The sequence below is a fragment of the Callospermophilus lateralis genome, chromosome 9 (assembly GCF_048772815.1).
Source record: "Callospermophilus lateralis isolate mCalLat2 chromosome 9, mCalLat2.hap1, whole genome shotgun sequence".
Lineage (NCBI taxonomy): Eukaryota > Metazoa > Chordata > Mammalia > Rodentia > Sciuridae > Callospermophilus > Callospermophilus lateralis.
The window spans coordinates 7,015,038-7,042,606 of NC_135313.1; the positions used below are offsets into that span (position 1 = coordinate 7,015,038).

Here is a 27,569-nt window from a genome sequence, read left to right on the forward strand (position 1 = left end):
GAAAAAAGAACGGGGGATGTAACTCAGGGGTAAAGCATCCCTGGGTTTAGTTGCCAGTATTAAAAAAGGCAAACTGAGTTGCAGCAATGATTATAGTAATTAGAGAATATTTCATAATAATAAATCTACATCAATGTAATCAGCATCCTCTGACTATCCCACATATTGGGTTCAAGAATGCATTTAAAATGGACACTCCCACACTGACAGGCAGATGTAGCAGCAACAAACCACCAGAGTCCCTGCTTCCCTTATATCAACGAGTCCACGAGCTGGTTCTTGCTGGTATTTCCATTTATTACCGCGGCAGACAACTGCTCTGAAAGTGCAACACCACATCCCCGGTCACAGCCGCTGCTCCTTCCTCACTGGCAAGTACTTGGAAGTTCACTCTTGGAACTCTGTGGGCCAGGAGCTTCTCTTTGGGTGGAAAATCATTGCCACTGCCAGTGTCACAGGGAAAACACACACACATGAACAGAAGGGTACAAAGAGAAGGGCACTGGAGAGGAGTAAGAGCCAATTTCAAAGAGAAGCCCCAGAAAAGGGGTTGGACAGAACTGCCCCAATTGTGACTCCCTTTTCTCCAGTGGCAACCTAGCCTGCTGGTCATGTTAGCCCTGGCAGACCTTTATTCCCTCTAGAACAGGTGACGCCGTGACCAAAAACCATAACCGCGTCACATCTTGGCATATCAGAGGCCTGTGGAGTCAAAATAAATGGAGAGACCTCTCAAGCTAGTTTGGAAAAGAGGGTCGTGTGGATAAACTGACTATTCAAGCCATCACTTATGCTGTTAGGCAGAATATCTGACAGAACGCTGGGGCAAGATGCTGCCTAACAGGGATGAGCCTGTTCTAACCAACATAAGGTCAGCATATTTTTGATGGGAAAAAAATAACTGTCAAATACTACAATGACCAAAGGAAGGGGAATATGAGCAGCTCTAGAAAACAAAGGAGATTTAAAAAAATCTAAAAAAAAAAAAAAAAAAAAAAACAACAAAACAGCTAATCTATGGACAATATACCTAAGCACTAGGCCTCACAAACTCCCACTCATAAAACACACTGTCCACGTCCTCACACACCCACATGCACACAACAATCAAGTAGATGCCCAAAGGCAGGCAAATCCAAATGTCTGCTTTCTTTGGAATTTACATGGCAATCTGAGTTTAGGCAAAAGTGAAGACCTCCTGGGGTCTATTCAAATCTCCAGAGGCAGCCTTTGTTCCCCACTAGAGCCAATGTTGCTCCTGGCTTTGCCCGAGCCCTTCACAATTGTCTGTACAGCAGAATGCATTCTTCATATTCCTGGAGTTTCAATCACTATGAGATCTTCTTCTTGGATCTAACTTCATTTGTAATGGAAGCACCTCCCTCTTGGCCCTTGTACACCTTTGTTTTCAGGAAGCATCCCCAGTGGTGATTGAGGGGGTCAGGAGTTGGAAAGTGGGACGAGAGTAAGATAAATACAATAAGGGAATACCTGTTACTCTCATATAATTCCTAAGACCAAGTGGCAAGGATCCCTCAGGCTTCAAGGATACATTTTAAGGAGAGGCCTTAATTTAAGGTACTGTGATCTCTGCTCACAAGAGCCAAGTAAGACAGTGCTGCTCGGAGGCTGTGGGAGGTCTCCTGCTCATTACTTACTTGAATCCTAGGTGCTCTTTTGACCTCTCTGGCTTCGGTCCTTCTGGGTCACATCACATACCTTCTCTGATGAGGAACTGGTTGTTTTAGAAGCACACCTGCAGTGGCCTTCACCAGCTCTGTGTGGGCATCATGCATTAGCACACGTCTGCTACATACATACCCAGTGATAAGGACTGAAAGGAGGGTTCTCCAACCACCACAGTCAGGCACAGCCATGCAAAAAAAAATCATTCACCTTTTCTCCAGGGTTGTAGAATATACACACTAAGTGTTAATACCTGGCAATAGCCAGCTGTCACTTCCCTTCCTCAGTGAGGGGCATACAAGAACCCACAGAAGCAGGCTTGGCACACACACCCTGCTCATAGGGGAAAATGTTTCCATCACTGCCTTCAGCGCCAAATCCTGCACTTGGGATCTACATTATCATCTAGTTCCCTCAAACTGGGTTCTAGTCAAGCTTACCAAGACATACTCTCTAAGCCATGCCAGTGGGACCAGCGTTCCCACCAGGTTATAATTCTAAGTGCAGCAGTGCCTAAGGAGGAGAGAGTCCCCATAGGAGGGAAACTGGAGAGCGTAAGGCAGGAGAGAGGACACAAATTCCTGGGCAGTCATCACATCAATAACACATTTTCAGAGAGCGGTGGCCTGGGGGAGAGGATGAAACAAATGGTCCCAATAACTTGGTGGCAGAGCTGGTAGAGGCATTCGGTTACTCTGGAACTCTGCAGAGCTGTTCCTCGATGCACAGGCATTCATAATACTGATAACGCTCATCCACAGCTCCGGCCTGTCCACGTGGTTACAGAGCCCTTCGCATAGCAGGAGAGCAGCGCAACAGAGGGCCTGGAAGGCGTCTGGACAGCACACAGCAAAACAAAAGGCTGCACTCCCCCCTCCCAGAAGCCCCTAAAAACAATGTCTGTTACAAAGTCACGTTTTCCATTTCTCCGCTTTATAAAGTCAGCAATGCTGGAGGGTGTCTAGCGGAATCCGTCCTCCAGGAATGAGTGCAAAAGGGGAGCACATGGCTCACTGACGTCCCTTCAGCGGGTAGACGGAAGGACTGGCAGAGGCCTTCCATCCATTTCGGACAAACACACACAAACAGAAAAGGATTATTGCCAGCTTGTGTACTTTCACAATGTGATTTTTGTATTTCGAAAGCTTGAATTGTCCCTGAAAGAGAAAACGGGAGAAAACACAGCATTCAATACATGGACTGTCTAGACACAACCACACACAAACCGGGAGGACTCAACTCAAGCTCTTGGACTCTCCACACCCCAGGGCTTTCCTTCCTTGTCAGTCTAATGCCAAACAGTGACCTGCCTCCAAGTCTCTGCAAAAATTTCTACTCAGTTGTTTGCAATAGTAATAGATAAGAAACCATTCTAATGCAGATGAAAAGGGGGCTGGTAAATATCAATGTCATGGCACCCTGTACAATGCGACCCTATGCAGCTAGGAAAAAAAAAAAAAAGTTTTCTCCTAATATGGAAAGATTCCAAAGATCCACTGATCCCAAAACAGTGTGTGTACATAGTAATCACGTTCATGTGAGTGGGTGCGGAATAAGGTTACACACATAATTGCTTGCTTAGACACTAAGAAACTCTTACAGGTTACATAAGAATCCAGCAACAGCAGTTATTTGGGGCAGGGGACAGAAAGGGCACAGTAGAAATGGGGCAGATGAAGTAAAGCAAAGCACACAAGGGAGACACACTAAACCAAACTGTGCATATGATAAACAAAACCAATCCAGCCATATGATAAACCAACCCAGCCATCTTCAGTTTAAAACACAAAAGGAGGCTGCTCCAGGAGGCGCCCTCTAGGCACCTTGGAAACAGCTCTAATTTCCCAAGAAGTGTGAGGAGGGGGCAGATCTCAACACATGCACTCTTAGCAGCCTTTCACTGGACTCAGGCAGGTGTGGCATTCATTAGTAAACTTTCCTGTCCTCACTAGAAATCCAATGACATCTTAGAAGGTCACAGCACCACCCCAATCTCAAAATTTCAGGGATTTTAAAGGCCACCTAGCTACTGCCCCAGCCTAGTGCTTCAGGTTCAAATTTGCCAGGAATTCTCATTATTCTAGTTTCTGAAGTTGCTATTTTCCATTTAAGTTTAAATTTGTAGAAATTCTGGCTATTAACCAGACTTGTGATATTGGTCCAAAGTAAATAAATATTTAGAAAATATGCTCAGCCCAGACAAATGGCAGTTTTCACCTGCCCTTGGCTGATGGCAGAAGGACAAGAACCAAGAGCCCTACTCCAAAGAGAATGACTAGTCAAGTAAAGGAGGGGTGTGTGGGGGGAGGTCGGGGGATGGGGTGGGATGGGATGGGATGACTAGTGCAGATGGGCTCAAGCTGGCAGAAATTGGTGTTTTTGCCAAAGTCCACAGGTTTTTTTTTTTTATAACTGACATGCATGACCATGTGATTCATTAGTCAATGGTTGCTGAGCATTTCAACTACTTTTGCTGAGGAAACCAAAGGTTGAATGTAAGGTTAATGGGTGGCCATATTTTTAAAAGACTAGTGTTATAAAAAAACTTTCTGAAGGTGGGCTGTGGTTGTGGCTCAGTGTTAGAGCATTTGCCTAACATGTGTGAGGCAATGGGTTCAATCTTCAGCACCGCAGGTAAACAAATATAAAATAAAAGTCCATCAACAACTAATAAAAATATTTTTTAAAAAACTTTCAAAAGGACAGATCCCTTTGAGGTAACAAAAATAGCTAGTAAAGAATGACAAGGAATCTATTTGATCATACCACAGTGAAAAGCAGGCACATTTGCTGGCTGTGCATTTCTGAGCTCTAGGTATGATGTGCCATATCACCAAGCCTGCATTTCAGAGGACTGTTCATCCTACATACACGGAATGTTAAAGAAAGCAATTTTGCGAGAAGTTGTTCTATTCTACTTCTTTCCCTGTACGACCCCTCTATGTTCAAGAGCCACTGGATAGCACTGGTCTATCAGGACAGGCTCCACTTTTTTTTTTTTTGGAACTGGGGATTGAACCCAGGGGCACTCTACCACATCCCTAGTCCTTTTCATTTTTTTATATTGAGACAGGGTTTCCCAGGTTTGACTCAAACTTGCTATTTTCCTGTCTCAGTTCCCCAGTTGCTGGGATTACAAGTGTGTAGCACCAGGCCCTGTGGGACACCACTCTTCTTGTTAGAAGAGTGAACAGACAGGTAGGGCTGTGGAAAGACATTCTGACTGAAACTGTCTATCTTGGAGTAAGGAGATGGCAGGTGGGGATCCAGCTGTCCACCTGTTCAGTGGTGTGAAGAAGAGGATTTTCAAGCTAATCATTGCCATAAGCTGCTCAATTAATCTTCTGTAAAGAAATTTTGTACTGAAATAAAGTCTTCTTTCGTAGCAGACAAACTGAAGAGTTCTACCACTTTCCATTCAAATATTTAATACTTAGTTTAATTCTTTCTCTTATTAGAAGCCTGTTTATAGTTAGAAAACCTTCTAAGTCCTATTGTGTAAGATCCATTTGCAAAATGGAAATAGGGAGAACAGTAAACGAACCAGAAAGAATCCAGCTGAGTTTTCCCAGAGTCTGATTTAATAGAAAAAAGTAATGAGGGCAAGTGGCCTCGTGTTGGTGACAGCAAGGGCCTGTGGCTATGGTCCAACCTTTCTAAAAAAGGGTGGGTTCAGAAAAGCTGGGTGCCAAATTTAATCAAAGAAATGTGTTCACCTCAAACTAGCTGGGGACAAATATTCAACTGAGACTTTCCTCCAGGTTGCAGTATAGAGATTAGGTGACAGGGAAAGGGAAAATGTAGACAAGAAGTGGCAGAGGTCACAGGCAATTTTTTTTTTTTTTCTCTTTATGTACTTTTGTTCTTTTAAAAGCAAATTAGAAATTCAAAAATCTACCATGAATTCCCCAAAGCTAGCCCCTTTGGTCCCTTGGCCCTCTGGCCCTCTGGTCGTGCGGTGATGGTGCAACGGCTATGCTTTGGTACCAAACAGGACTCAAAGAATTCCCAGTCCCACAGCTTCTAAATTCACATTCCCAGAGGGAAAACTGTTGACCAAATACTCAACTAGCTTCCTGATCCATTTTGCCTCAAAATAGTATTTCCAGAGAAAGAGAAAAGTCAGCTCTGGAATAATGAGTGAAAGTAGGAGTTAACTCCTAAAGGTAGGTGAGAGGGAGCAAGACTCTCAGCCAGAGAATGCCTCCCCTCTTGGAGTTACCTGTCACTGTGCTGGCACCCAGCAGGAACACTGAAGTAACTCCGGGTCCTCAGGTGAAAGCTGGGCATCATCCAAGCAGGAATCCTATCTGAGTCTCTGCCCTGAAGGGTGGCTTGGAAGGGGCGCTCACGATCAACCTACTGACTGACATGCACATTATCTTCAGGAAAATGTTCCCTGGCTATCAGCAGTCTACCCCAGTAGACAGTCCTGGCTCTCTCTCCTCTCCTTGCATACTCAATAAAACTGCAAACTCCTTCTAGATTCAGTGGGGTTGAATTTCCATCTCATCTCCATGAGCAACCATGCCAGTGTACCTCCCAACAATAGAGACCTCAGTCCTATGCAAGCCAGCCAGCTGTCTAGGTAACAGGATACTATCCCAGGGGCTAGTTGGGATTTCTACTGAAGCCATGGTGAAAGAAGTGTACTTTTTGTAACAGAATTCAAATAAAATGGTCCTAAAATACTAGCAGTTATAGATAATGACATAAAATAGCTGATAAGGTGAGGACAAACATTTGAGGTTTAAGAATTACTTAAAGAGCAGTTGTTCTGCCAATTTTTTCATAGATCATGATCTTTTTGTAAGTGGGGGAAAAGGGATGCGTAAGAGATGGCCAAAGTAGTGTGGGCTCTAACATGGCAGATCAAACAACCAGAGCAGGGCATCCAAATCTTAGCACACCTTATGCTGAAAGCAAGGCTCAGGCAGTAGAGATGATATATGAATTCCTCTAAAGACTGCTAAGGCAATGAAGTGAGTTGATTCTTTTGGTTCAAATTCGAACACTCTTCACGGACTCCCAAGGCTGTGCTTCAAAGAGAACACCCAAACCATCAAGTGTACGAAAAGATAGGGAAGCCACAAAAAGAACAGGTCTATACAAAAGCAATTATGCAAGTATATGGCTTTTCAAAGCAATTCAAAGATACATTTCCTGGAGGATTTAAGGTCTGCTAAAGGGAGGGAAGCTCATTTTAAGTTGTTTTTCATTCTGACTACCCAATTTAAATACTTTTTTCATGAAAACTAAGATGGACAATTTTTTTGGGGGGGGGGGTGGTACCAAGGACTGAGCCAACAGGTGCTCAACCACTGAGCCACATCCCCAGCCCTTTTTAAATTTTTTATACTTTGAGACAGGGTCTCGCTAAATTGCTTAAGGTTTCGATAAGTTGCTAAGGCTGGTTCTGAATTTGTGATCCTCCTGCCTCAGCTTCCTGAGCTGCTAGGATTATAGAATTATAGGCATTTACCACTTCGCCCAGCTCGGTGGACCAATCTCTAAAAAGAACAATTATTTGATGTACTTTAAGAAGTAAACCCTTCCAACTGAAACCTTTCCTCACATTCACTGTGAGCACTCTTAAGTAACTTATCCACTATTAGAACTGACATGATGAAATGAAACTGACATTTCATTCCTTTTTTTGTATACTGGCAGCCATCTTGAAATTCTATATCGACAACATTTTGGAGAAAAGTTTTAAAACTGGAATTTAAAAAACCAGGTGTTGTCATTTAAAACTTGAATTTATAATAATGAAATCAAACTATTTAAATGGGGCACCATCAGTGTGTACAGAAACCCTGCAACTGCTCATCTCTAGATCATAATGGTACCCACATCCTTGGCTACTTGCTTCTGTGACCCACAACATCATCTGTCTTCCAGTTCCTCTGAGGAAGGAAGATCTCCTCTTCTGGAAAAACCTCATTTCCTTCCTGGGAAGGTGGGCTTCGAAGCAGCTATTGCAGTTGATGTGTTCTAACTTCAGAAATACCCTGTTTCTCAGGGATGGGAGTGGTAGAAGTAGCTTGATGTCTAGAAGCAGACTCTCATCTTTGGCATAAGCAAATGCTGGCCTTCCATCCATTCCCCCAATACTGAAAATATACCAAATTCTTCTGCTGCAGGGCCAGACACATTTATTTATTTGTGGTACTGGAGATTAAACCCAGGGATGTCCTACCACTGAGCTCTATTCCCAGTCCTTTTCATTATTTATTTATTTGGTTCTGGAGATTGAACCCAAGGGTGCTCTACCACTGAACTATATCCCCAGTCCTTTTTGAGACAGGGATTTGATAAGTTGCTTGAGAGTCTTGTAAAGTTGCCAAGGCTGGCCTTGAACTTGTGATCCTCCTGCTTCATCCTTCTGAGTTGATGGGATTATAGGCATGCATTACTGTGTCCAGCTGGACTGGGTACTCTTTTGATGGAAATGTAAACACTCTTGAAGTGAACGCTTTAGCTGTCCCAAGCTTCCCAATCTCGGTGTCCCTCCCTGCCAGAAAACATGTGCTGGTCCAGTTAACCTGCAATGGTCTTGAAATTTACCCCACTTACACTGACTTTCATTGTTAAAACTCTGAATTTGAATTTATATTAATCTTTCCTCACAACTGACAGACAACACCAGCAAACAAGAGACATACCTCTCACCTAACCCATAGTAGGGTCTATGGAACTGCCCTTTTAGCCACAGAATATTAGCAAATGGCTTAAAAATGGCCATATCTGAGCAAAATGAAAAAAAGTTTGAGGCACATTTACCATTATGAAATGTCAGCATTAGAAACTCAGAGGCCTGTTGGTCCATGGAATTTCATTTTCCAGATGGGGACAGAGCCTAATAAGGTAAGCGACCTGCCCAAGGGTTCCCCAGGAGTTATGACCAAGGAGAACAGGAACCCAATGGTACGGGGGTTGTTGTTTCTGAGGCTCGGGGTAAATAGGCAGAGAGCATCCCCTTGGGAAAAGGGCTCCCGTGGCTGAGAGGTATGTCACAGAGTTACAGAGAAGGTAGACAAGGCCCTACCCTGAGTGTGAGAGACAGAGGGGGAGCGTCCGATCAGCGGCCGCTGCTGTTCACCAGGCCATGAAACTCCTCCCAGGCCCTGGCAAACCAGAGACAAAAAACACAACAGCACATTCATATCAAACACTTTGAACAGAGAGTAGGCACCATCACCCCACCTCCCACTCCAGATGCCCTTCAGGCTGAGTGGAGCCACAGGAGCTGGGACCAGAGCAGGGAGGCTCCCAGCACTTGCCCCACAAGACAGGTGGGAGTAACCTGCCCCATGTGGGAAGCCTGGCCCTCACTATTCCTCAAGGACTTGCCAGTGCACCTTCAATGAGGCTACAGGGGAATCCACCAAGGTCAGAGGTGCAGCTCAGCCATGACCAGAAACACTTTCAACTCACTGCAGCAAAAAACAGCATCACCTTCTTCCTTTTCTGCCTCAGGTCCCCTAGAACAGGTGGTGGAGACAACCTGTCTTACAAGGAAGGCCTCATGCGCGGGTACAGCCAAGTACTCAACTGCATTATGATGTTTAAAGATGCAATGAAGAAAACATACCATTTTCTTTTCCACACTTTCAATCTTCTAACTCTTCTAAACTCAGACCCTGTGTCAGGTTCTGTTTTCTTAAAATGCCCACGTAAGTATTGTCATGGCAGGTCAAATTTCCAGGGGACAATGCTCATTACAAATTTCAGGCTGATTAACTCAAATTAGAAACTGGAATTAGGAATGGAAATGTATTTGGAGGGGTACACATGCTTGCAGAGTGGTGCTCTCAGGACTGCTGGGTGAGGAAGGAAAGGAGGAAAACAGAATGCCACGGGTTCTGGAAGCCCCACCCTCCTCAAGTGTCCCTAGAGGAGCTTATTTGCTATCTTTTTTGCCCTGGCCACTTCTCAGTCCCCAAGTGTTAAGTTCCCTAGGAATTACACATAAAATTTGGTTCTTTAAAATCTAAATTTACTAATAATTATTCCACTCTTGGTTTAAGTTGATGACAGCACCCAGGGTGACAATATGCCATGTCCCTCACTACATATTTAATGTTATGACCACACAATATACTTTTTTTTTTTTTTTTTTTTTTAAAAGAGTGGGGCTGGGGATGTAGCTCAGTGGTAGAGTACTTGTCTAGAATACCCAAACTCTGGATTTAATTCCCAGCACAGGAAGGAAGGAGGTAGTGAGGGAGGGAGGGAAGGAAGGAAGAGAAGAAAGTAGGGAGGGAGGGAGAGAGGGAGGGAAAGGGAGAAGGGAGGAGGAAGGGAGGAGGAAGGGAGGAAGGGAGGGAGGGAGGGAGGGAGGGAGGGAGGAAGGAAGGAAGGAAGGAAGGATTATTTTAATAGAGACCTAGTACAGCTTCAAACTTCTAGGCAATGTTTATACCAATTTCATTATTTCCCTCATTTGAACAGCAGCAATTATAATTAGTGGTTTATAAGAGAATGGTTTCTTCAGAGAAACCATTACTAAAGCTACTAGCATATACTGAGTGAGTTGAGGAAAACATGAAGAACACTTGACAAACATGCCAATCTTTGCCAGCTCCCAAACTCAATATCCCACAGCAAGATGTACACTCCATAGCCCATTCTGGAGAGATGGTGATGAGGTACACTCTGTGAGCCCATGAGTGACATCAGAAGGTGTCACTATACTCTTTAGTCCAAATAAACAAGGGCAAAGCAGAATCCAACGCCTAAGCAACAACCTAGAGAAACCCCTTTCTTTCTAACAGTGAGATTTAAGTTATTTTTTTTAAACAACTTAGGTATTGACAAGATTATACAGCCATGCTGAAGCTTCATCTCATGCGTTGTTTTGTTTTCAGGAAGGCCCGTATCTACCACACTAACCTAAACAGAGCAGTTCACTGGGTTAAGAGCCTGCAACATGGACTTCAGAGCTCTCCTCTAGCCCATTCAGAATTAAACTGCCCTCCCATTTTCTTCAGAATTAACAACTGGGGTTGTGGCTCAGTGGCAGAGAGCTCACCTAGCATGGGCAAGGCCCTGGGTTCGATCCCCAGCACCACATAAAAATAAATAAATAATGATATTGTGTCCAACTACAACAACAACAAAATTAAATATTAAAAAAAGATATTGTATCCAACTAAGAAATAAATATTTAAAAAGAAAAAGAAATATCTTTACTGTACATTAAATATCTTCATGACAAGTAAATATCTTTACTTGTCATGAAGAATCTGGATTCAGAAATTCCCTGCATGGATTCAATGAAAGTGAAGTAGCTAGCCATAGTCTTTGGTATAATCACAGGCAAGTCAGGTATGAATATTCTAGCTACTTTCTACCAGGCAGCCTAGGTATATTAGGTAAAATTATAACTTTCTTCTTTTAAAGGTTAAAAAAAGAGCAAGTTAAATGAAAAAAGTGACCTATGACAAGAGTTGTTAAAATCAGACTCATGACATGGTAACAAAGAGTCCTTTCAAGTCCACTCATCCCACCTCACTTACCAGAAAGCAAATTCTGAGAGCAGAGAGATAATTTCTATGTAAAATCAGAGATCTCATTACTACGTAATTCTATATTCTACCTCTCCCCACCTCCCTGAAGGGTCAGGGTGGTGCTCATGCAGTTTGACTCCTGCCAATCAGGACTTCCTTTGTTTTGAGTATTGGCATGGTGGCACAGAGCACAAAGACAAAAGCAGGCCAATAACCATAATGGGGTGACTGAAGGGCACAGGCTATGATTTAGCCTTGACAGGAGAAAGGATTGGGTGGTCCTTTCCTGTATATTCAAGTTCAGTATTGAAATACGACGATACCTAGACATGGCTAAAGAAAGTCCTGATAATTCAAACTGTCTCTCCTCTGGAATAAAGAGGAATCACTCCTCACAAAAGACCTTGCTGTTTTACATGGCTCTGTGCCCAGCTTTATCCTGATGGTCCTAAGATTCTGGCTATTATGAGGTCTATACTCAAAGCAGGGCGTAAGCCAGGCAAGTCACTTGATACAAGGTCTCAAACCTATGAGAACTCAACTAGCAACTGGCCTCATCAAATGGAACCAGGACCTGAGCAAACACTGTCTAACAAGTTTCATATTTCTTAGGGGTAGTTGGCAATAAACAAGGACAAAAGCCCTTCCAGCAAAGCAGCTCATTACCCTCTTCTATGGGCAGCGAACAGTGAACATCTCTTGGCTCACCTAGGGTTGCAGCAGGAAAAGGCCACAAGCAGTGTATACTGGAGGAAGGTTGGCAAGTAAAACAGGTAAAGGACTAGAGCAAAACACAGCAAGCTAGAGGGAGGAGCACTTGACTGAAGAACCCAAGTCAGTCCTAAAAATACCCTCTCACCCTACTCTTTCAGTAGCCCTAACCTCCAGAATACTTGGAAGACCATTCTGGGCTCTTCCTTCATTTTCTTTGTTTTTCTCAATTTCCAGCAGCTGATATCACTTAATTCAAAGCAAAGCCACACCTATCGAAGATCTACAATGAACAAGCAAAGCAGAACCAGTTCTGACTTCTGCTCATATGTTGCTGGGGCCCAAAGGGTCTCAAGGTCAGTTTGGTGCTTTCTGAAGGACTCCTATTCTGGAAGCTGACATCAAGCTCATCCCCTAGAGTAGTTACAACGTAGCTGAAATTAAGGTCAATGCATGCAACATGACAGTGGAAGGCAGGAGGAAAGGGCCAGGTCTTTCTTTCTTGTAGTACTAAGAATGGAACCCAGGGGTGCTCTACCACTGAACTACATCCCAGATTTTTATTTTTTATTTTATTTTGAGACAGGGTCTTTCTAAAAGTTGCTCAGGCTGGCCTTTAACTTGGAATCCTCCTGCCTCAGTCCCCCAAATCCCTGGGATTACAGGTGTGTGCTATCACACCTGGCCGGAGGTCTTTTCTGACAAATGCTAAAAATGCAGAGAACAGATCTTTCCATAACCAGCAAATCTCATATATTCTACCAATTTGGGGAAATGCAATAAACAAAGAAGCAATGACACAAATATTCCCAGAACATCTGAACCCAAGGCACTAGCCCCAATGTGTATTCTGTGGGATCCTGAGCCAAATGGAGATTGGAGTTGTCAGAACGGCACTGCTGCTGCCAAAGTGGAAGAGCCATCTGGAAAACAGCCTTACCACCACTTCCACTCCTGAGAACCTGTAAGGCATCCTGACCCAGCGTACCCCAAAATGACTATGTTTGATTTTGATGGTAGCTTCTAAGTAAAACTAAAGTAACACGAGGCTTGCTGAAACTTTCCAACAGGTTAGGGACCTGAATGCCAAGCTGCAGCACACAGAAGCCAAAGCCACAAAGCACACAAGAGGCTGGTATGTGCACAGTATAGTCTCTTGAGTGTCAAACTTACACCAGAGGAAAGCCCTCCCCACCCTAGACCCTGAGGCACAGGAACACTGGGCTGGGAGGAAGGGAAGGTTATCACCATGAGCTTGGGAAGCAGGACTTGCTCAAAGAGGAAGATGATCTGGCTCTACAGGGAAAGCAGAAAGGGAGGAGGCTGGCAAAGAATCTAGGGTTTGGGCAGCTTCATACCAGCCAGAACACCCATTAGCCCAAAGCAAGGAAGCTATGTGTATGTCAGCCACACACAGATAGAAGCAGGGCTTTACCTCCAAGCAAGAAATTCTTTGAAGTAAAGGAAAACAGAAGTTAGCAAAGCAAAGGTCAAGGATTCCCCTTTCCAACCTTTACAGACTATCAAGCTGACTTCAAATCAGAAACCACTCTGGTCATCAACATTAGCTAGATGGGAACTGAATTCAAGTACCAGGAAATGGGGACTCACTTTGAGAGCTATGTGTCACCTCATTATATCAGGCCTCAGCAGTCCTGGAACAAAGTACCACATGATACTACATAATGGGCTCATGGCAATGAGGCTGCATTCCCTGGATGGCTTTGCATGAGGTCTGTGCCATCCCTTAACATGGTGACAATCAGTCCAAAAGGCCACATCTTGATGCACCATAAAGAGCAAGAGCATGAGACAAGCTAGTTTAGCACCATTTATTTGTGATCTCAGCTGTTGTTGTAGCTGCTGCGTGTCAGCCTGTTCTCAAAGCATAACATGCTCTTCCACTCCTCTTGTCCAGGACAGAAGGGTCTTCCAGGTGGCACGCCAACAGAACAAGAGACTCCGATGACGCCAGCTTCAATGATGGTGCCATCCAGAGAGGGAGAGGGTCATGGCACATTCAACCGCGGCTTCCAGAGGTTTTGAAAAAGGAGCCTTTGGGGGCCCAGCCTGCCTGGCATTCTAGTAAAAGTGCAAAAGGTAGCTCATTGGGAGAGGAAAGAGAGGAGGGCACAAGGGAAGGTGGCATCTGGGTCTCAAGGAGGGTGTTCTGGCCCTATGGCTGCAGGGCTGGAGTCCCAGAGGCAGGTCTCTGGGGAAGCAGCGTGCAGTAGACCAGTCCTTCCAGCAGACTATAGCAGAAGTCCGCATGCTCTCCTAGACTCCGGGAGGACCTACACATTCTACAATAGTTAGGACGAATTGCCTTGAGGCATTAGAAGGAGAACAGCAGAGAGGGGAGAGTTGGTGAAAAACACCTTTCCCTTTCCTGCCTAGGTGCAAAGCTGGCTTTGCGGTGGGTGTGGTTGAGTGGGGGGGATCTTGGGATCATTGAAAATAAAGTCCCAGAAAACAATGTAGATCTCTCCAGCCTGGCCTGAAGCTGGCAGGAGTGTAAAAACTGTGTCTATCCCTGAACAGACAGCAAGACAGATTAGCCTGGAGAAGAACAGTGCTACTACCAGACTGCTGAGGCAAGCAACCAGGGCCAGGCTAGCTAGTAACTGCTGGTGGTTACAGTGAGTCACAGCCGGTCATTTGATTTTGAACCAACTTCTGTGGCAGTGTTCCCAGTTAAAAGCTGGCACTTAGCTGGTATAAGCAAACTCCACCCACACCATTACCTGTGCATCCTTGGGAAAGAATCCCAAATGGTCTGCCTGCTGAACAAAATCACTGGGCTCACTACTAGTCTTTAGTAAGAACAGCATGATGATGACATTATTACTAAAGATGATGATGACAGTGATAATAATATTTGGCCCTAAAGGAGCCTTCAGAGGGTTCTGCCAAGAACCCTCAGTTATAGATTAAGTCAATCTCACCAAACCCTTGTATTACTGTCCCATTTTACAGCTGGGAAAACTGAAGCAGAGTTGCAGAGAGTCTAGCCAAAGGCACATACTGATGGGGGGCCACAGGAGAAGTTAAACCTATGGGCCTGGCTCCTAGCTGGCTGGCTTTCCCTCTGCTTTCAAGACAATCTGACAGCCACTCCCCATGCTCTTCTCTAACCACCTGAGCTTACTTCTGACACCTGATTGCTGAAGGAGCAAACCTCACCAGTGACTCTCACTGTGGACAGAGAGCTCCATTGCCCCAAATTTTGAGGAGAGGCCAAAGCTTCTTTCCCCTGTGCTCTCTATCTTTCCTTGATTCTCCTCTCTCACACACTACCCTGATTTCCTCTTCTACTTCCACTCTACAGAGGGAATGGAGTCCTCATTCCTGATAAGAAGTCAATTTCCCAGGATGAAGAAAACAGACTGAAGCTGACAGTTAAACAGACATGCAAAGTGGGATGAGGGATGGGTAGGGAAGAGGACTTCATTGTTAAATAAAATTATCTTTAAAAACATCCAGAAAAGGAAAGTATTTTGTCTTTCACTTTCAGAGAGTGATTAGTATAGGAAAGACAATATAGCCTACTAGAAATGAAGCAGCCCTAGCAGTGCACCAGGTTTTTGCAGTAGGACTCTCTGCTCTAAAGCACCTTGCAGTGTAGGTGGGCAGGAAGCCTTGCCAACAAGAACTGCAGCAAGTGACCAGAAGCCTAAAGGGGGCTGGTCTGTCCCTTTTCCACAAGCCAGTCTCCTGCATGACCATATGCCTCTGGGCCCAACTATGGAGCTACTTCTGCTAAGCTCAGGGATCTGTCCCCCCCAGCACCCCCAACACGTACTTGATGCTGTCGGTGTGAGTTTTGTATTCCATAATGGTGTTGGGAGGTAGGTTAAGCACGCGCCGAAGCGTATCCCGGATTCGGGCTGTGGTTGCTTGGTCGCTGGCAGTCTTATTCCATATGGAAATAATGTCCTCCTATGGGAGGAACAGAAGGTATCATCAAAGCAAACCAGAGGCAGGAGGTAAGCAAGAGCAACACATGAAAGCAGACTGGCCTAGGGTAGCTTACCTGAAAGCGGACAGAGACCACAGCCCCACAGATCTCCTCCCCAACCATGAACTGTTCTCCTAGCATGGCCAGGATGAGATTCTCCCAGCAACGAGAGGCCAAGCCCTTCCGCAGCCGGATAATCCACTTGCCACCATTTTTATTTGCATCATCCTACAAAAAGAAAGAGTTATAGCTAAAATAATGGCTCATGACTTTTTCTTGCACATTAAACAGTACAAAATCAAGAATCTTGGGCTGGGGTAGTGGCTCAGCAGTAGAACATTTGCCTAGCACGTTCAAGACCCTGGGTTCGATCCTCAGCACCACATAAAACAATAAATAAAATAAAGGTATTAAAAAAAAGAAGAATCTCTTAAATACTAACAAATCTGGTTGTAATTTCTAGTTCTCCAACATATTATTTTATAAAAACGTGGTAAGACTAGAGAAAGGGTTGGGGTTGTGCCTCAGTGGTAGAGCACTCGCCTAGCATGTATGAGGACTGGATTTGATTCTCGGCACCACATAAAAATAAATAACCTTTACTGGTTATTGTGTCCACCTACAACTAAAACAAAACAAAACAAGACTAGGGAAAAATGAACAGAATAGCAGCAACAACAAAAAACAAGGCAGGGATTCTTGGTACAAGCCATTTTTTAAAAAAGGCTAAACTGGGGCTGCAGTTATGGCTCAGTGGTAGAGCACTTGCACAGCATGTGTGAGGCACTGGGATCAATTCTCAGCACCACATATAAATAAATTAATAAAATAAAGGTCCATAAATATCTGAAATAAAAAAGTAAAAAAAAAAAAGGCTAAATAAAACAGATCTTTAAAAACTAATCCCTTTTAATTAGAACTACTTTACGAATCAAAATGAAATGTCATATTTCTTTTTTTTTTTTTAATATTTATTGTTTAGGTGTAGTTGGACACAATGCCTTTATTTTATTGACTTATTTTTATGGGGTGCTGAGGATCGAACCCAGGGCCTTGCACGTGCTAGACAAGTGCTCTACTGCTGAGCTAGAAATGCCAGATTTCAGCATTCATCACTTCATTTGCTACAATTTACTGAGTGTCACCAAGTATCAAGTACATAGATACAAAGCCCCAGAATCGACTTAGGTCCAATGTAGTATAGGAGACAGTTAAGAAAATTAACTACAGCCAAACAGTCTGACAAGTGTTCCTGTAACAAGAAAACTGCACAGTAAGACAGAACCTGACAGCTGGAAACACTGAAGAGCAAACTTTTTTTTTTTTTTTTTTGGTGGTGCTGGGAATGTGTATGTGAGGCAACCACTCTACCACCTGAGCTATATCCCCAGTCCAAGAGCAAATATTTAAGCTGGTCTTGAGGGAAACAGGAGTTTGCAGGTAAAGGCATTGAAGGCACCACAAAGAACATGCTTTTGTACTAACTGCACTTCAGTGGGATGTGAATAGGAGGGTCTAACTGCATAGAACAGATTTAGAGGTGATGGGAGATGAAGTTTGAAAGGCAAATAAGGCTTAAGGTCACGTGAACAATAAGAGATGCATAAAAGCTGGGCAATGTCTTATGCCAGTAATCCCAGCGACTTGGGAGCCTAAGGCAGGAGGATCACGAGTTCAAGGACAGCCTGGGAAAGACCTGCCTCAAATTAAAAAATAAAAAGGGCTGGGGGATGTAGCTCAGTGAAATTGCCCGAGTTCAATCCCCAGTACCAAAAACAAAAACAAACAAACAAACTGCATAAAATATGGGGAATGGGATGTATGTGGCCACATCCATCTGCTAGAAAAATGCCCTGGCATCAGAAGAGATGCTTTATGCTGGGCTGGGGCTGGGGCTGGGGCAGGGGCTCAGTGGTAAAGCGCTTGCCTAGTAGGGGTGAGGCATTGGGTTCAATCCTCAGCACCACATAAAAAAAAACAAATAAAATAAAAGTTAAAGGTTATATTCTTAAAAAAGAAAAAAAGAAATGCTTTATGCCAGAGCACAGCCAACTAGTAGCTCAACTGTGGGTCTCCAATTATGGCCTTTTATTTTCCTATCACTTTATACTATATACAAGTATTACATGCACAAATACACACAAATTCTATGGGAACAGGTAAGGGCAATTAAAAAAAAATTCTTTAACTCACCATCTGAGTAACACCACCATCTTTAAAAACACCCAGCACCAACCCATACAATCAAGCAACAGCATCAGTGCCTTTCCCCAGAGGTCCAGATTCCAAGGGTGTAGCAAATAGTGTTGTAGTTGAGAGGACACTTGAAATAGTTTTAACCTTGGTAGGGCTTCAACAAACAAACAACAACAACTTGCTCAAAAAAGCAGTCCAAGGACCTCAGTCCTCACCTCCCACATGGGTTTAATTCCTTCTTTGAAGAGATGGAAGTCACTGTGGCCTGTCAGGTCCCCGGGACGTACCATGTGGCTATAAAACCTCCAGAACTGCTCCACCTGCAGAGAGAAGACCCCAAAATACCAAAGATGTATCTTTTCCTTTTTCTTTGAATTCATCCAAAGGTGCAAGAACATAGGCATAGAAGGCTCTGCTCCAGCTTTCCTCTTTGGAGGACACTTCCATTTGGAGCACTGTGTGGAAAGGAAGGTGTTATAAGAGAAAAAGCCTTAGTATGATCAAAGAAAAATGTACCACTGGCAACACAAGAATAAACTCTAGGTGAGGACTGCTAGCCTCTGCCAGGAGCTTGAGGTGACACCACGTCAATAAGGGCCTTCCCACTGAAGAGGACTAGTTTTCTGTATGATGGAAATCCACTAGTCGTGAGATATGCAAGTACCACACAAACTCAGCCTGAATGTCTTTTTCAGAACAAAATCAATTCTTGATCAAAGACTGTTTAACTAGCAAATATAGCATTAGCTGGAACAAAATACATTTTAGTTTGTTTTTAGTTACTAAGTCTAAGCAACAGCAGCATCTGCATGTACTACTCTGTACCAGCATACCCTTACTAAGGCTAAAACGTACAAAATCAAACAGGATGAAGTTTCTCAGAGGTTACGTTCAGATCCCTTTCCTTAGCTAAGAAAACTATTTCTCCTTGTTCCTCCTTCAGGTCTTCATAGAAAATGAGACATATTTCTCTACCAAATGTCTGCTCAATGATATTGATCATTCTGGTCCCATTTCTCTCATCAGTGTCTTGATGAGGGCACTACTGCTCTGTAATTTGCAGAGGATACCTACTAAGTACTGGCCAGTGAAGAGGCACACTTAAAAAAATGTAATAGCCTGAAGAGAAACTGCTGGTGTTTGTCAACACCATGCTGAGGAGGCCAAATCAACACACAGCAAGACACCATAATTGCATGATGGAAAATGGATATCGACAGACATTCAAGTCAAGATTTGATGACAAATGAGGAGAAACTGATCTTACACCCTTACTGTATGCAATGGCTGTCTCCTTCAGTTCCTCTCTGGAATAGGAACACGTTAAATGCTTTACACATATAAAACAAGTCAGAAACTAGTGCTATTTGTAGGACTTCAAGTAGTGTGATACCTCAGCAACTGCTAGGCTTAACTGTATACAGTGATTTGGAATATGAAGTGGTCACTTGTATACAAAGAACAGTAATCTAGCCAGACCTGTAATCCCAGAGATTCAGAAGTTAAGGCAAGAGGAATGCAAGTCTGAGGCCAGCCTCAGCAACTTAGAGAGACCCTGTCTCACTAAGTATAAATAAAAATCAAAAGGGCTAGGGATGTAGCTCAGTGGCCAAGTATCTCTGGGTTCAATCCCCAGTACAATACCAAAAAAAAAAAAAAAAGCAGTAATCTAAAGCCTTATTAAACCTAACATGGTTGAAAGAAACAAAGTACACACCCACCAGAACCAGTGGCTCACTGTGAATTAAAACTGAAGGGACATGGTGGCAAGAAACCACACCAATTCCCCATCCAAATACCACTGCAACAGTGGGGTCTCCTCCAGTCTTACAGCCAAACTGCAAAAGCTTGTACTCCCACCATAGAGGAATAAAGCAAAAAGTTTCAGAAACATTATTAAACTTTGAAAAATGTCTTTTTAAAAGTCCTAAATGAAACAAAAAATAAATAAAGTTCAGAATGTGAAGTGTAAAAAGGACCCCATCTTAATTACCTTCCTCATTTTATAGCTGATAAATGGTTTTAGGACTTGCTGCAGCATGCAGAGTCAAGCACCACAATACATTAGCCCTGGGATTTCCAAGTCTAACACTCTTCCCATTTCAAGATACTGCCTTCTTAGTTACCCCAATTTCAAGAACTTTTAAATGCTGTTAAATTTAGGATTAAGAACCACTGAAAGGGTCTGGGGTAGTGGCTCAGGGGTACAGTATTCGCCTAGCACGTGCAGGGCCCTGGGTTTGATCCTCAGCACCAAGTAAACAAATAAATAAAATAAAGATACTGTGTCCAACTACAACTAAAAAAATAAATATTAAAAAAAAAGAACTATTGAAAAATACCGCTTTAGATTTGATAAAAGGTTTCATAATGTAATTACTTCTGTGAGGAATATAATATTGTAAACTACTTCCTAATGCCTTGAATTATATGATTGCAGACTTTAAGCACTTGTCACACATCCAGTGACTACTAAAAAGGCATTAACCCAAGAGGGAACTGATGACAAACCACTCAACTTAACATATAAACCCCAAGGAAAGAAAAGAAAATACAACCCCCTCTTTCATGAGAATTTATACATAAATTTATACATATACATGTTTATACATAAAATTTTCATGTGAATTTATACATAAATTCACTTTTTTTTCTTTTTGGTACAAGAGGGAAAGAAAAATCCTAGAAATATTCATAACTACTTCAAAGTAATTTAACAAAGTCCTAAATACATATGCCCCGGTCCAGTTTAGTATTCACAACATAAGGACTGCCACTTTACTTGTACTGTCTAGCTTTCATTCCCACAGAGCAGGCAACTGAAACTTTAGTGATGGGATTCTGAAATATTAGAAAAATATGTATACTTCAAAAGCTTAATTCTATTGTTCCCTCTGCCAAGAATTCCTTTCTCATAATATGTTCAAATTCTCTAAGACCCCAACTTCCTTGGAATTATAGGTGTACCAGCCATACTTTTCCTGCAGTTCCATTCACTGTCTATTCTATATTAGAAATCCCTAGTCACACAGTGGGTATGCCTGTAATCCCAGCTGCCTGGGAGGGATTACAAAGGATCCTAAATTGAAGGCCAGCTTGGGCAACTTAAGCAAGACCCCATGTCAAAAAAAAAAAAAAAAAAATCCCAGACATGCCCCAAGAACAGGCTCCATAATTCTTTTTAGAACATTATTAGGGTCTTGAGTTCATTCAGTGAAGTTTTTTCCAGCTCTGTGATACTAGGAATTGAACCCTTGCATGCCCAGCAAGCACTCTACCACTGAACCACATCCTCAGCCCCTTAAAAAACATTTCTTGAACCAAATATGCACCAGTGTACAAGCTATTTGTAATATTTCAAACAAGCCCAAATTTACCAGTGATGAGGCAGCACCAAACAAGTCATTTGCATAGGGCTGAATTCTATCACCTCAGCATAGCAATATTGTTGATCTCACATTCAAGAGAGAATTTATTACCAGTTAAATAGGTATATCTGACTAATAATAAATACAAAAATAAAGTTTGGCTAATGAGAACAATTTTAAATTGTAGCCTTTGGCCTTCATTTTGGTGTACTGTGAAATCTTCCCTTCATATCCTACCTGAATTGAGTTTCAATAGTGGCTCCCACTTAATCAATTCAGTAGCAGAGGACTTGAGACCTCATAACAGATACTTTACCCAGATCTCACTTTCCTCATTTGCAAAATATGGATAATATCACTAATTCCATAGGGCTATTTTAATGACTGAAGGAAATTACATAAAGTCCTATTATTTATTGTGTCTTAGCATATTAGACACAACAATGTCATGCCTTATTGCAAAGTTTACAATTACAGTATTCTTTTCCAGATCTACATTTGAAACAGGACAAATATGTCAGTAAGTTTAACAAAGTGACATATCCTGCATCTGCTTCTGTCCACAGATTGAATGTACAGCACACAGTTAGTGTGTAATAGTCTTTGTTGAACAGACTCCCGTTAGCTTCAGTTAGTACCTCCAAGTTCACAAATCTAGTCATCTGGGAGGGAAATAAAACAGAACCTGGACACTATTCTGATGGTACCCACAAAAACAATTATTAGAGATTTCATTTTCTTTCTAAACACAGGAAAAAGATGCTACTTTATAACAGTTACTCTCATGGCTAAATCCTAATAGAAAGCTCTTACATACCCAAAAAAAAAAAAAAAAAAACCTTTCAAACTTTGCTTTCAAATTTATTGTCTAAGTTTGTGAGGATGAAGACCATGTAGTTTAAAATTTTGTGTCCCCCAATTACACTCTGCATGTAAGGACTCAACAAATATATCTACTTAAAAAAAACCAAAAACCAAAAAACTGTCAGCTGCAGCCAGTCATGGTGGCTCACACCTGTAATCCCAGCAATTTGGGAGGCCAGGGCAGAAGGATCACAAGTTCAAAACCAGCCTCAGCAACTTAGCAAGGCCATGAGCAACTTAACGAGACCTTGTCTCAAAAATTAAAAAATAAAAAGGCTGGGGATGTGACTCAATGGTTAAAACACCCCTTGGTTAAACAAACAAACAAACCTGTCAGATATGCACAGCAGCACAGCCTATAATCCCAGCAATTTCAGAGATTGAGGCAGGAGGATCACAAATCCAAGGACAGCCTGGACAACTTAACAAAACCCTGCCTCAAAAAAATAAATAAATAAATAAAAGGGCTGTGGGTGTGGCTAAGTGGTAGAGCATCCTTGAGTTCAATCCCTGTACCACAAACAAAAGGAAAAAAAATTTTTTTTTTTGTATTATACCCTGCTATGGTTAACTGTGGATGTCTAACGAGAAACCTAAGAACAAATAAGTCTGGTCTTGGAGACTCAGGTTAGTCAAGTAAGGAAAGCAGAATGTTAAACAAGTTACCAGGAAGGTACATAAACACAGCCACAGAAACACAGGCATGAGCATTCTGCCAAGGCACACTCCATTAAACCACTAAGTACTTACAGAGGCAAAGGTGCCAATCTGCTTGATATTCTGTTCATAGCTCTGAGAGCTGGTGGGACGGCCTGGGGTCCTCCTGGAGTACCAGAACGTATAGTTGTACTGCAGGGGATGCTCTGCTGGTCCAGGAACGACAGCCTGGAAAGTAAAAAAGGGTGGGTTTGCCCTAGGCATTTGTCATGCGCTCTACAACTCTGAAACATTTAACAGTGTTATTCCCTACTACTTTCACAATTAAAAAAGAACATAAGGTTGGGGTTGTAGCTCAGTGGTAGAGTGCTTGCCTGGCATGTGTGAGGCACTGGGTTCGATTCTCAGCACCAAATATAAATAAATAAATTTTTCTAGTGGTTAACCGACTCTAAACTCCTATTAACACTTCACCCGTGTTCTTATGGCTCTTATGACTTTCCACCTATATCACAGGCATTTATATTTGTTATGCCTGGTCCAAGCACTGCCTCCTCCAGAATACTCTTATCATTTAAGAGTGGCAAGTTGTTTAATCTGCTTGTACCTCGGTTTCTCACTTGCAAAATGGGGAAATTAATAATGGCCATCTGAAATGGCTGCTGAGAGGGTCCAATGAATTAGTATATGTAAAGTGCTCAGACAGTGTCACAGTAAGTGCTCAATACCAGCTACCCTTTTATTACTGTTATTAAACGTGAGCCCCTCAATCCACAGTATCATTCACCTTCGTGTCTTCATAATGCCTAGCAGAAAACGCTTGCACTTGGAGGTATGCAATACTGTAGAATAAATAAATTAACGACTGCCTTGATATCTCAAGGAAAAAGCTGATCCACCTAGCTCTCATTCCCCAAATTTTTTCTCTTCCATGTCATTTTCAATTCAGACTATTACTGACTACAAAGTCTAAAGTTTGGAGGGATGCATACAATTTGAAGAACTGAGCGGCAACTTCTGAAGCAGCCAGCAGTCTAGCTAGCTGAGTGCAACAACTGGGCTTGCTTAAGGTGGGCAAGGTGAATTTTGTAGGCCAGACAGCACCTCAAGATATGGCAAGAGGAATGTTCTAAGTCCCAATCACTTATGTTTTCAGTGAATCCACAATTTTTTTTTTTTTAACCAGATATTACAAAATAGGGTACTACAACGTTAACCCGATGTCTTCCAAATAAACAGACTCCACAAGACAAACACGACTCATCCAGAGGCAACTAGGCCTGCGCAGCACAAACCGCACCTTCCTCTTGCTACTGCTCTGGCTCTTGTCTCGCTCTGTTTTTTCCTTCTCACCATCTTTCTGTGTGCTGTTTTCTTCATTCTGATCGTGGTCCCCACTGTCATCATCTTTCAAGCTGAAAAGAAAGACAAAGTAGTGTTATTACATGACTAAGCTGATTCCCATTATTTAACAGAGCCACTAGATCTTACAACCTACCATGTAACCAATCCAGTCACTCATATTGCGAGCCTGTGAGATGCACCTGACATAAAGGAATGTCTCACAGAGTTGCTTAGTGCCTCACCATTGCTGAGGCTGGCTTTGAACTTGAGATCCTCCTGTCTCAGCCTCCAGAGTTGCTGGGATTACAGGTGCACCAGCACACCCAGCAATAACGAGAAGTTTTTTCTTTTTATTTAAATATTTATTTTTTTTTTTTAGTTTTAGATGGACACAATATCTTTTATTTTACATTTATGTGGTGCTGAGTATTGAATCCAGTACCTCATGCATGGTAGGCGAGCATTCTACCACTGAGCCACAACCCCAGCCCCACAAGAAGTTTTTCTATCAAATAATTCCTTTGCATTTCAAATGAAGGTTAATCTTACCTATATATATATTGCCACATTTCTTTCTTTCCATGTCTCCTAGACTTCCCCATTGTTAATGCCTTAGTTTAGGCCATCTACTTCTGTCATCTCAATCACTACGATAAATCTCTAAATGGGCTCCTTAACACACATCTCTACCTATCCTCCACAACATGAAATGTATTATCTGACTGCAAATCTGATTATTTAATTTTTCATCCTAAGACTGTCAATTGTCCTTTAATGCCTAGCCTCAAGGATGATAAAGTACAATGAAATGTAAGATCCTCTAGAATCTGACTCGTGTCATTGGCATTCCCTTCCCCCGTTCCTTCTAATAACCTATATTCCCACCACTTACAAACACCATCCCTTCAAGATGACGTGTCATTATTTCCCATGTCTGTTTTTCCTACCAAATGTAGGGTTCCCTCAGAACAGTGTCTTACATCATCTCAATATCTCCTGCCCCTGGGACAAGAACACACTGAAAAATTGTTGAATGAAAAGGGCAAATAAATGCCCGACAGGATGAATGAATGTGTTCTTGCCTCAATAAGTACAGTCAAATGCACTTTAGGAGTTACCCTTTCAAGCACAGAGCAACTACCTCAAATCTACTGATCCAGGTAAAACTATAAACAGATTGTGAGTTTACAAAGATAAGAATGCCATTTATTCTACAGTTGGACTATTCACTTATTATGGGATTTTTCCAGAATCAACTTTCTGGCCTCATAACTATATGTATACTCAACGGAATTAGGCAATTGTCAAGAAAGATACCAATGATGCACCAAGTATAACCACAAACATTATCATACGAAGACATAGAAATGTGTCCTAGGAAACTGCATTTGTAGGGGTTTTTGAACCCCCATTGCCTAACACCAAAAACACTTGAGAAATAGGAGAACAGATTAATTAGCTGTGTGTTGAGATGCCTGCCCTAGCTGTAGGGATACTCCGGTAGTTGTATCCTGTGCCATGAGCCTCCCCATCCCCACCATGAAATGTATTATCTGACTGCAAATCTTATTATTTAATTTTCATCCTAAGACTGTCAATTGTCCTTCGCTCTTTAATGCCTAGCCTCAAGGATGATAAAGTACAATGAAATGCAAGATCCTCTAGAATCTGACTCGTGTCATTGGCATTCCCTTCCCCCAAGCAGTCCAGCTTGGGCAATAACCTGTGACTCAAGGCCTAGCTAAAAAATATAAGCAATCCTCCCTCAGCATTTCACCCGAGAGGAAAGATCACAGATATGAAAGCTGGGGCAGCCACAAGGGCCCCATGTAAGAAAAGCCATGAGAGAATCAAGACAAGGAGTGAAAACAGCAAGCTAGTTGAGAGAGATTGGAGAAGAGAGGATAGAGAGGCAATCTTGGTTGTTGTTGCCAAAATGGCCATCTCTCTCTGGCTTAGTTCAGCCTCCCTGGACTTCTGGGAGACCCTTATCTACGCTTATGATACTTCTTCCCCTCGATTAAACTTGCGCTTATTTTCCTTTTCAAAAGGAGTCTACCTAGTACACAAGTTCTGTGGATCCAAATTTACCAACATTTACTAAGCATCTAGTCTTATCAGGACCTAACTGAGGAGATATGGTACACAGATATTCATGTCCCAGCATAGTGCTAAAGCCCCTGTTATGCCCTCTTTCAACAGCATTTCCTGCCTCAACACACTCCTCTCACTTAGTTGCCTCAATTTAATTGCAGTTCTCTAATATCACCTGTCATGATCAGCATGTGGTCTTGACTCCTCCCTTAATTAACTATCCTTCAGGACTCACTTTCTCCTGGAAATATCTCCCATCAGAGGCAATGTCAGTCTCCCCTCTTCTGAATTTCCCCATATAAACATGTTTACACTTGTCCCTGCTATGTGTTGTCATGGGCAGTTTTTGGCCACCCAATCAAGAACATCTCATGGGTCTTTCTAGGCTTAGGCCCAGGATATCTTCTAAATCCTCAGGGCACAATGCAGGGATACAAACTGCACTCTTCTCTTCTTAGCTTCCAATCCCAATGACAGCTGCTGGGGTCTTCTTGGCAGAAGAAGGGCAGTCACCCAACATCTCTCATTTTTGTCATCCCCCAAAGCATTTAAGTTCTTTTCTTTTTAGGGGTTTTGCTGCCGATCACTAGTAGAAACCAGGAAGAATAAGAAAAATAATTATGGCAAAGAAGAAACAATGTTACCACGATCCCAGGACTGCTTCCTGACTGACTCCTTTCTAAGCCAGCAAATGGAAAATGTAATGCATCTTCATCTAGTGCTTTTACTTCCTTACTTCCTGATCGGGAGCTGGCCAACTACCCTGCCCTCTGAGACTATGCATAAGGCAAATCTTTTGCAACCTATTTCCAAGAGGTTTCCCTTCCCAGATCAAAGCTGGATTTGAGCCAAGCACTGAAAAATCAGTGTTCCATAAGCTCATGCCGACAATCAGGACACGAGGCTGTCCAGACTGTGTAGTTGGTTAGCTCACTAAGCTGCTGCCCAGGAATTTCTTCACACTCTGAACTAGACCCATTCTTTACAGTAGGAATCTGAAGCCACCTTTCTATCTCCAGCATCTGACAGTGGCAGAAAACAAACATTTGTTTAATTCATGGATCTAAAATACGAAAGCAATAAATGCCAAATAAGTGGTTCAGACAGCAGTTAAGAAAGGGCTAAAAGGTAATTTATATAGACAATGGTCAAAATCAAGTATGGTATCTAGAAAACCAA

At 42.6% G+C, this 27,569-nt stretch overlaps 1 protein-coding gene across 3 annotated transcripts in view; it reads right to left on the bottom strand.

Moving 5' to 3' along the window:
* Positions 1-276: 276 nt before the first annotated feature.
* The window catches only part of Eif4e2 (eukaryotic translation initiation factor 4E family member 2), a 29,474-nt gene continuing 2,181 nt past the window's right edge, over positions 277-27,569 (bottom strand). Inside the window, exons 2-8 of one of the 3 annotated variants that reach the window (XM_076866026.2) lie at positions 24,253-24,367; positions 23,046-23,180; positions 18,279-18,383; positions 15,943-16,095; positions 15,712-15,848; positions 8,735-8,813; positions 277-2,843 (exon numbers count right to left, since the gene is read on the bottom strand). In XM_076866026.2, coding sequence (XP_076722141.1) covers positions 8,768-8,813; positions 15,712-15,848; positions 15,943-16,095; positions 18,279-18,383; positions 23,046-23,180; positions 24,253-24,367 — 691 coding nt within the window. In that variant the 3' untranslated portion in view covers positions 277-2,843; positions 8,735-8,767. Of the gene's footprint in view, positions 2,844-8,734; positions 8,814-13,727; positions 13,992-15,711; positions 15,849-15,942; positions 16,096-18,278; positions 18,384-23,045; positions 23,181-24,252; positions 24,368-27,569 lie in introns of those variants that run through there. The other 2 variants (XM_076866027.2, XM_076866025.2) reach the window with 2 other exon arrangements.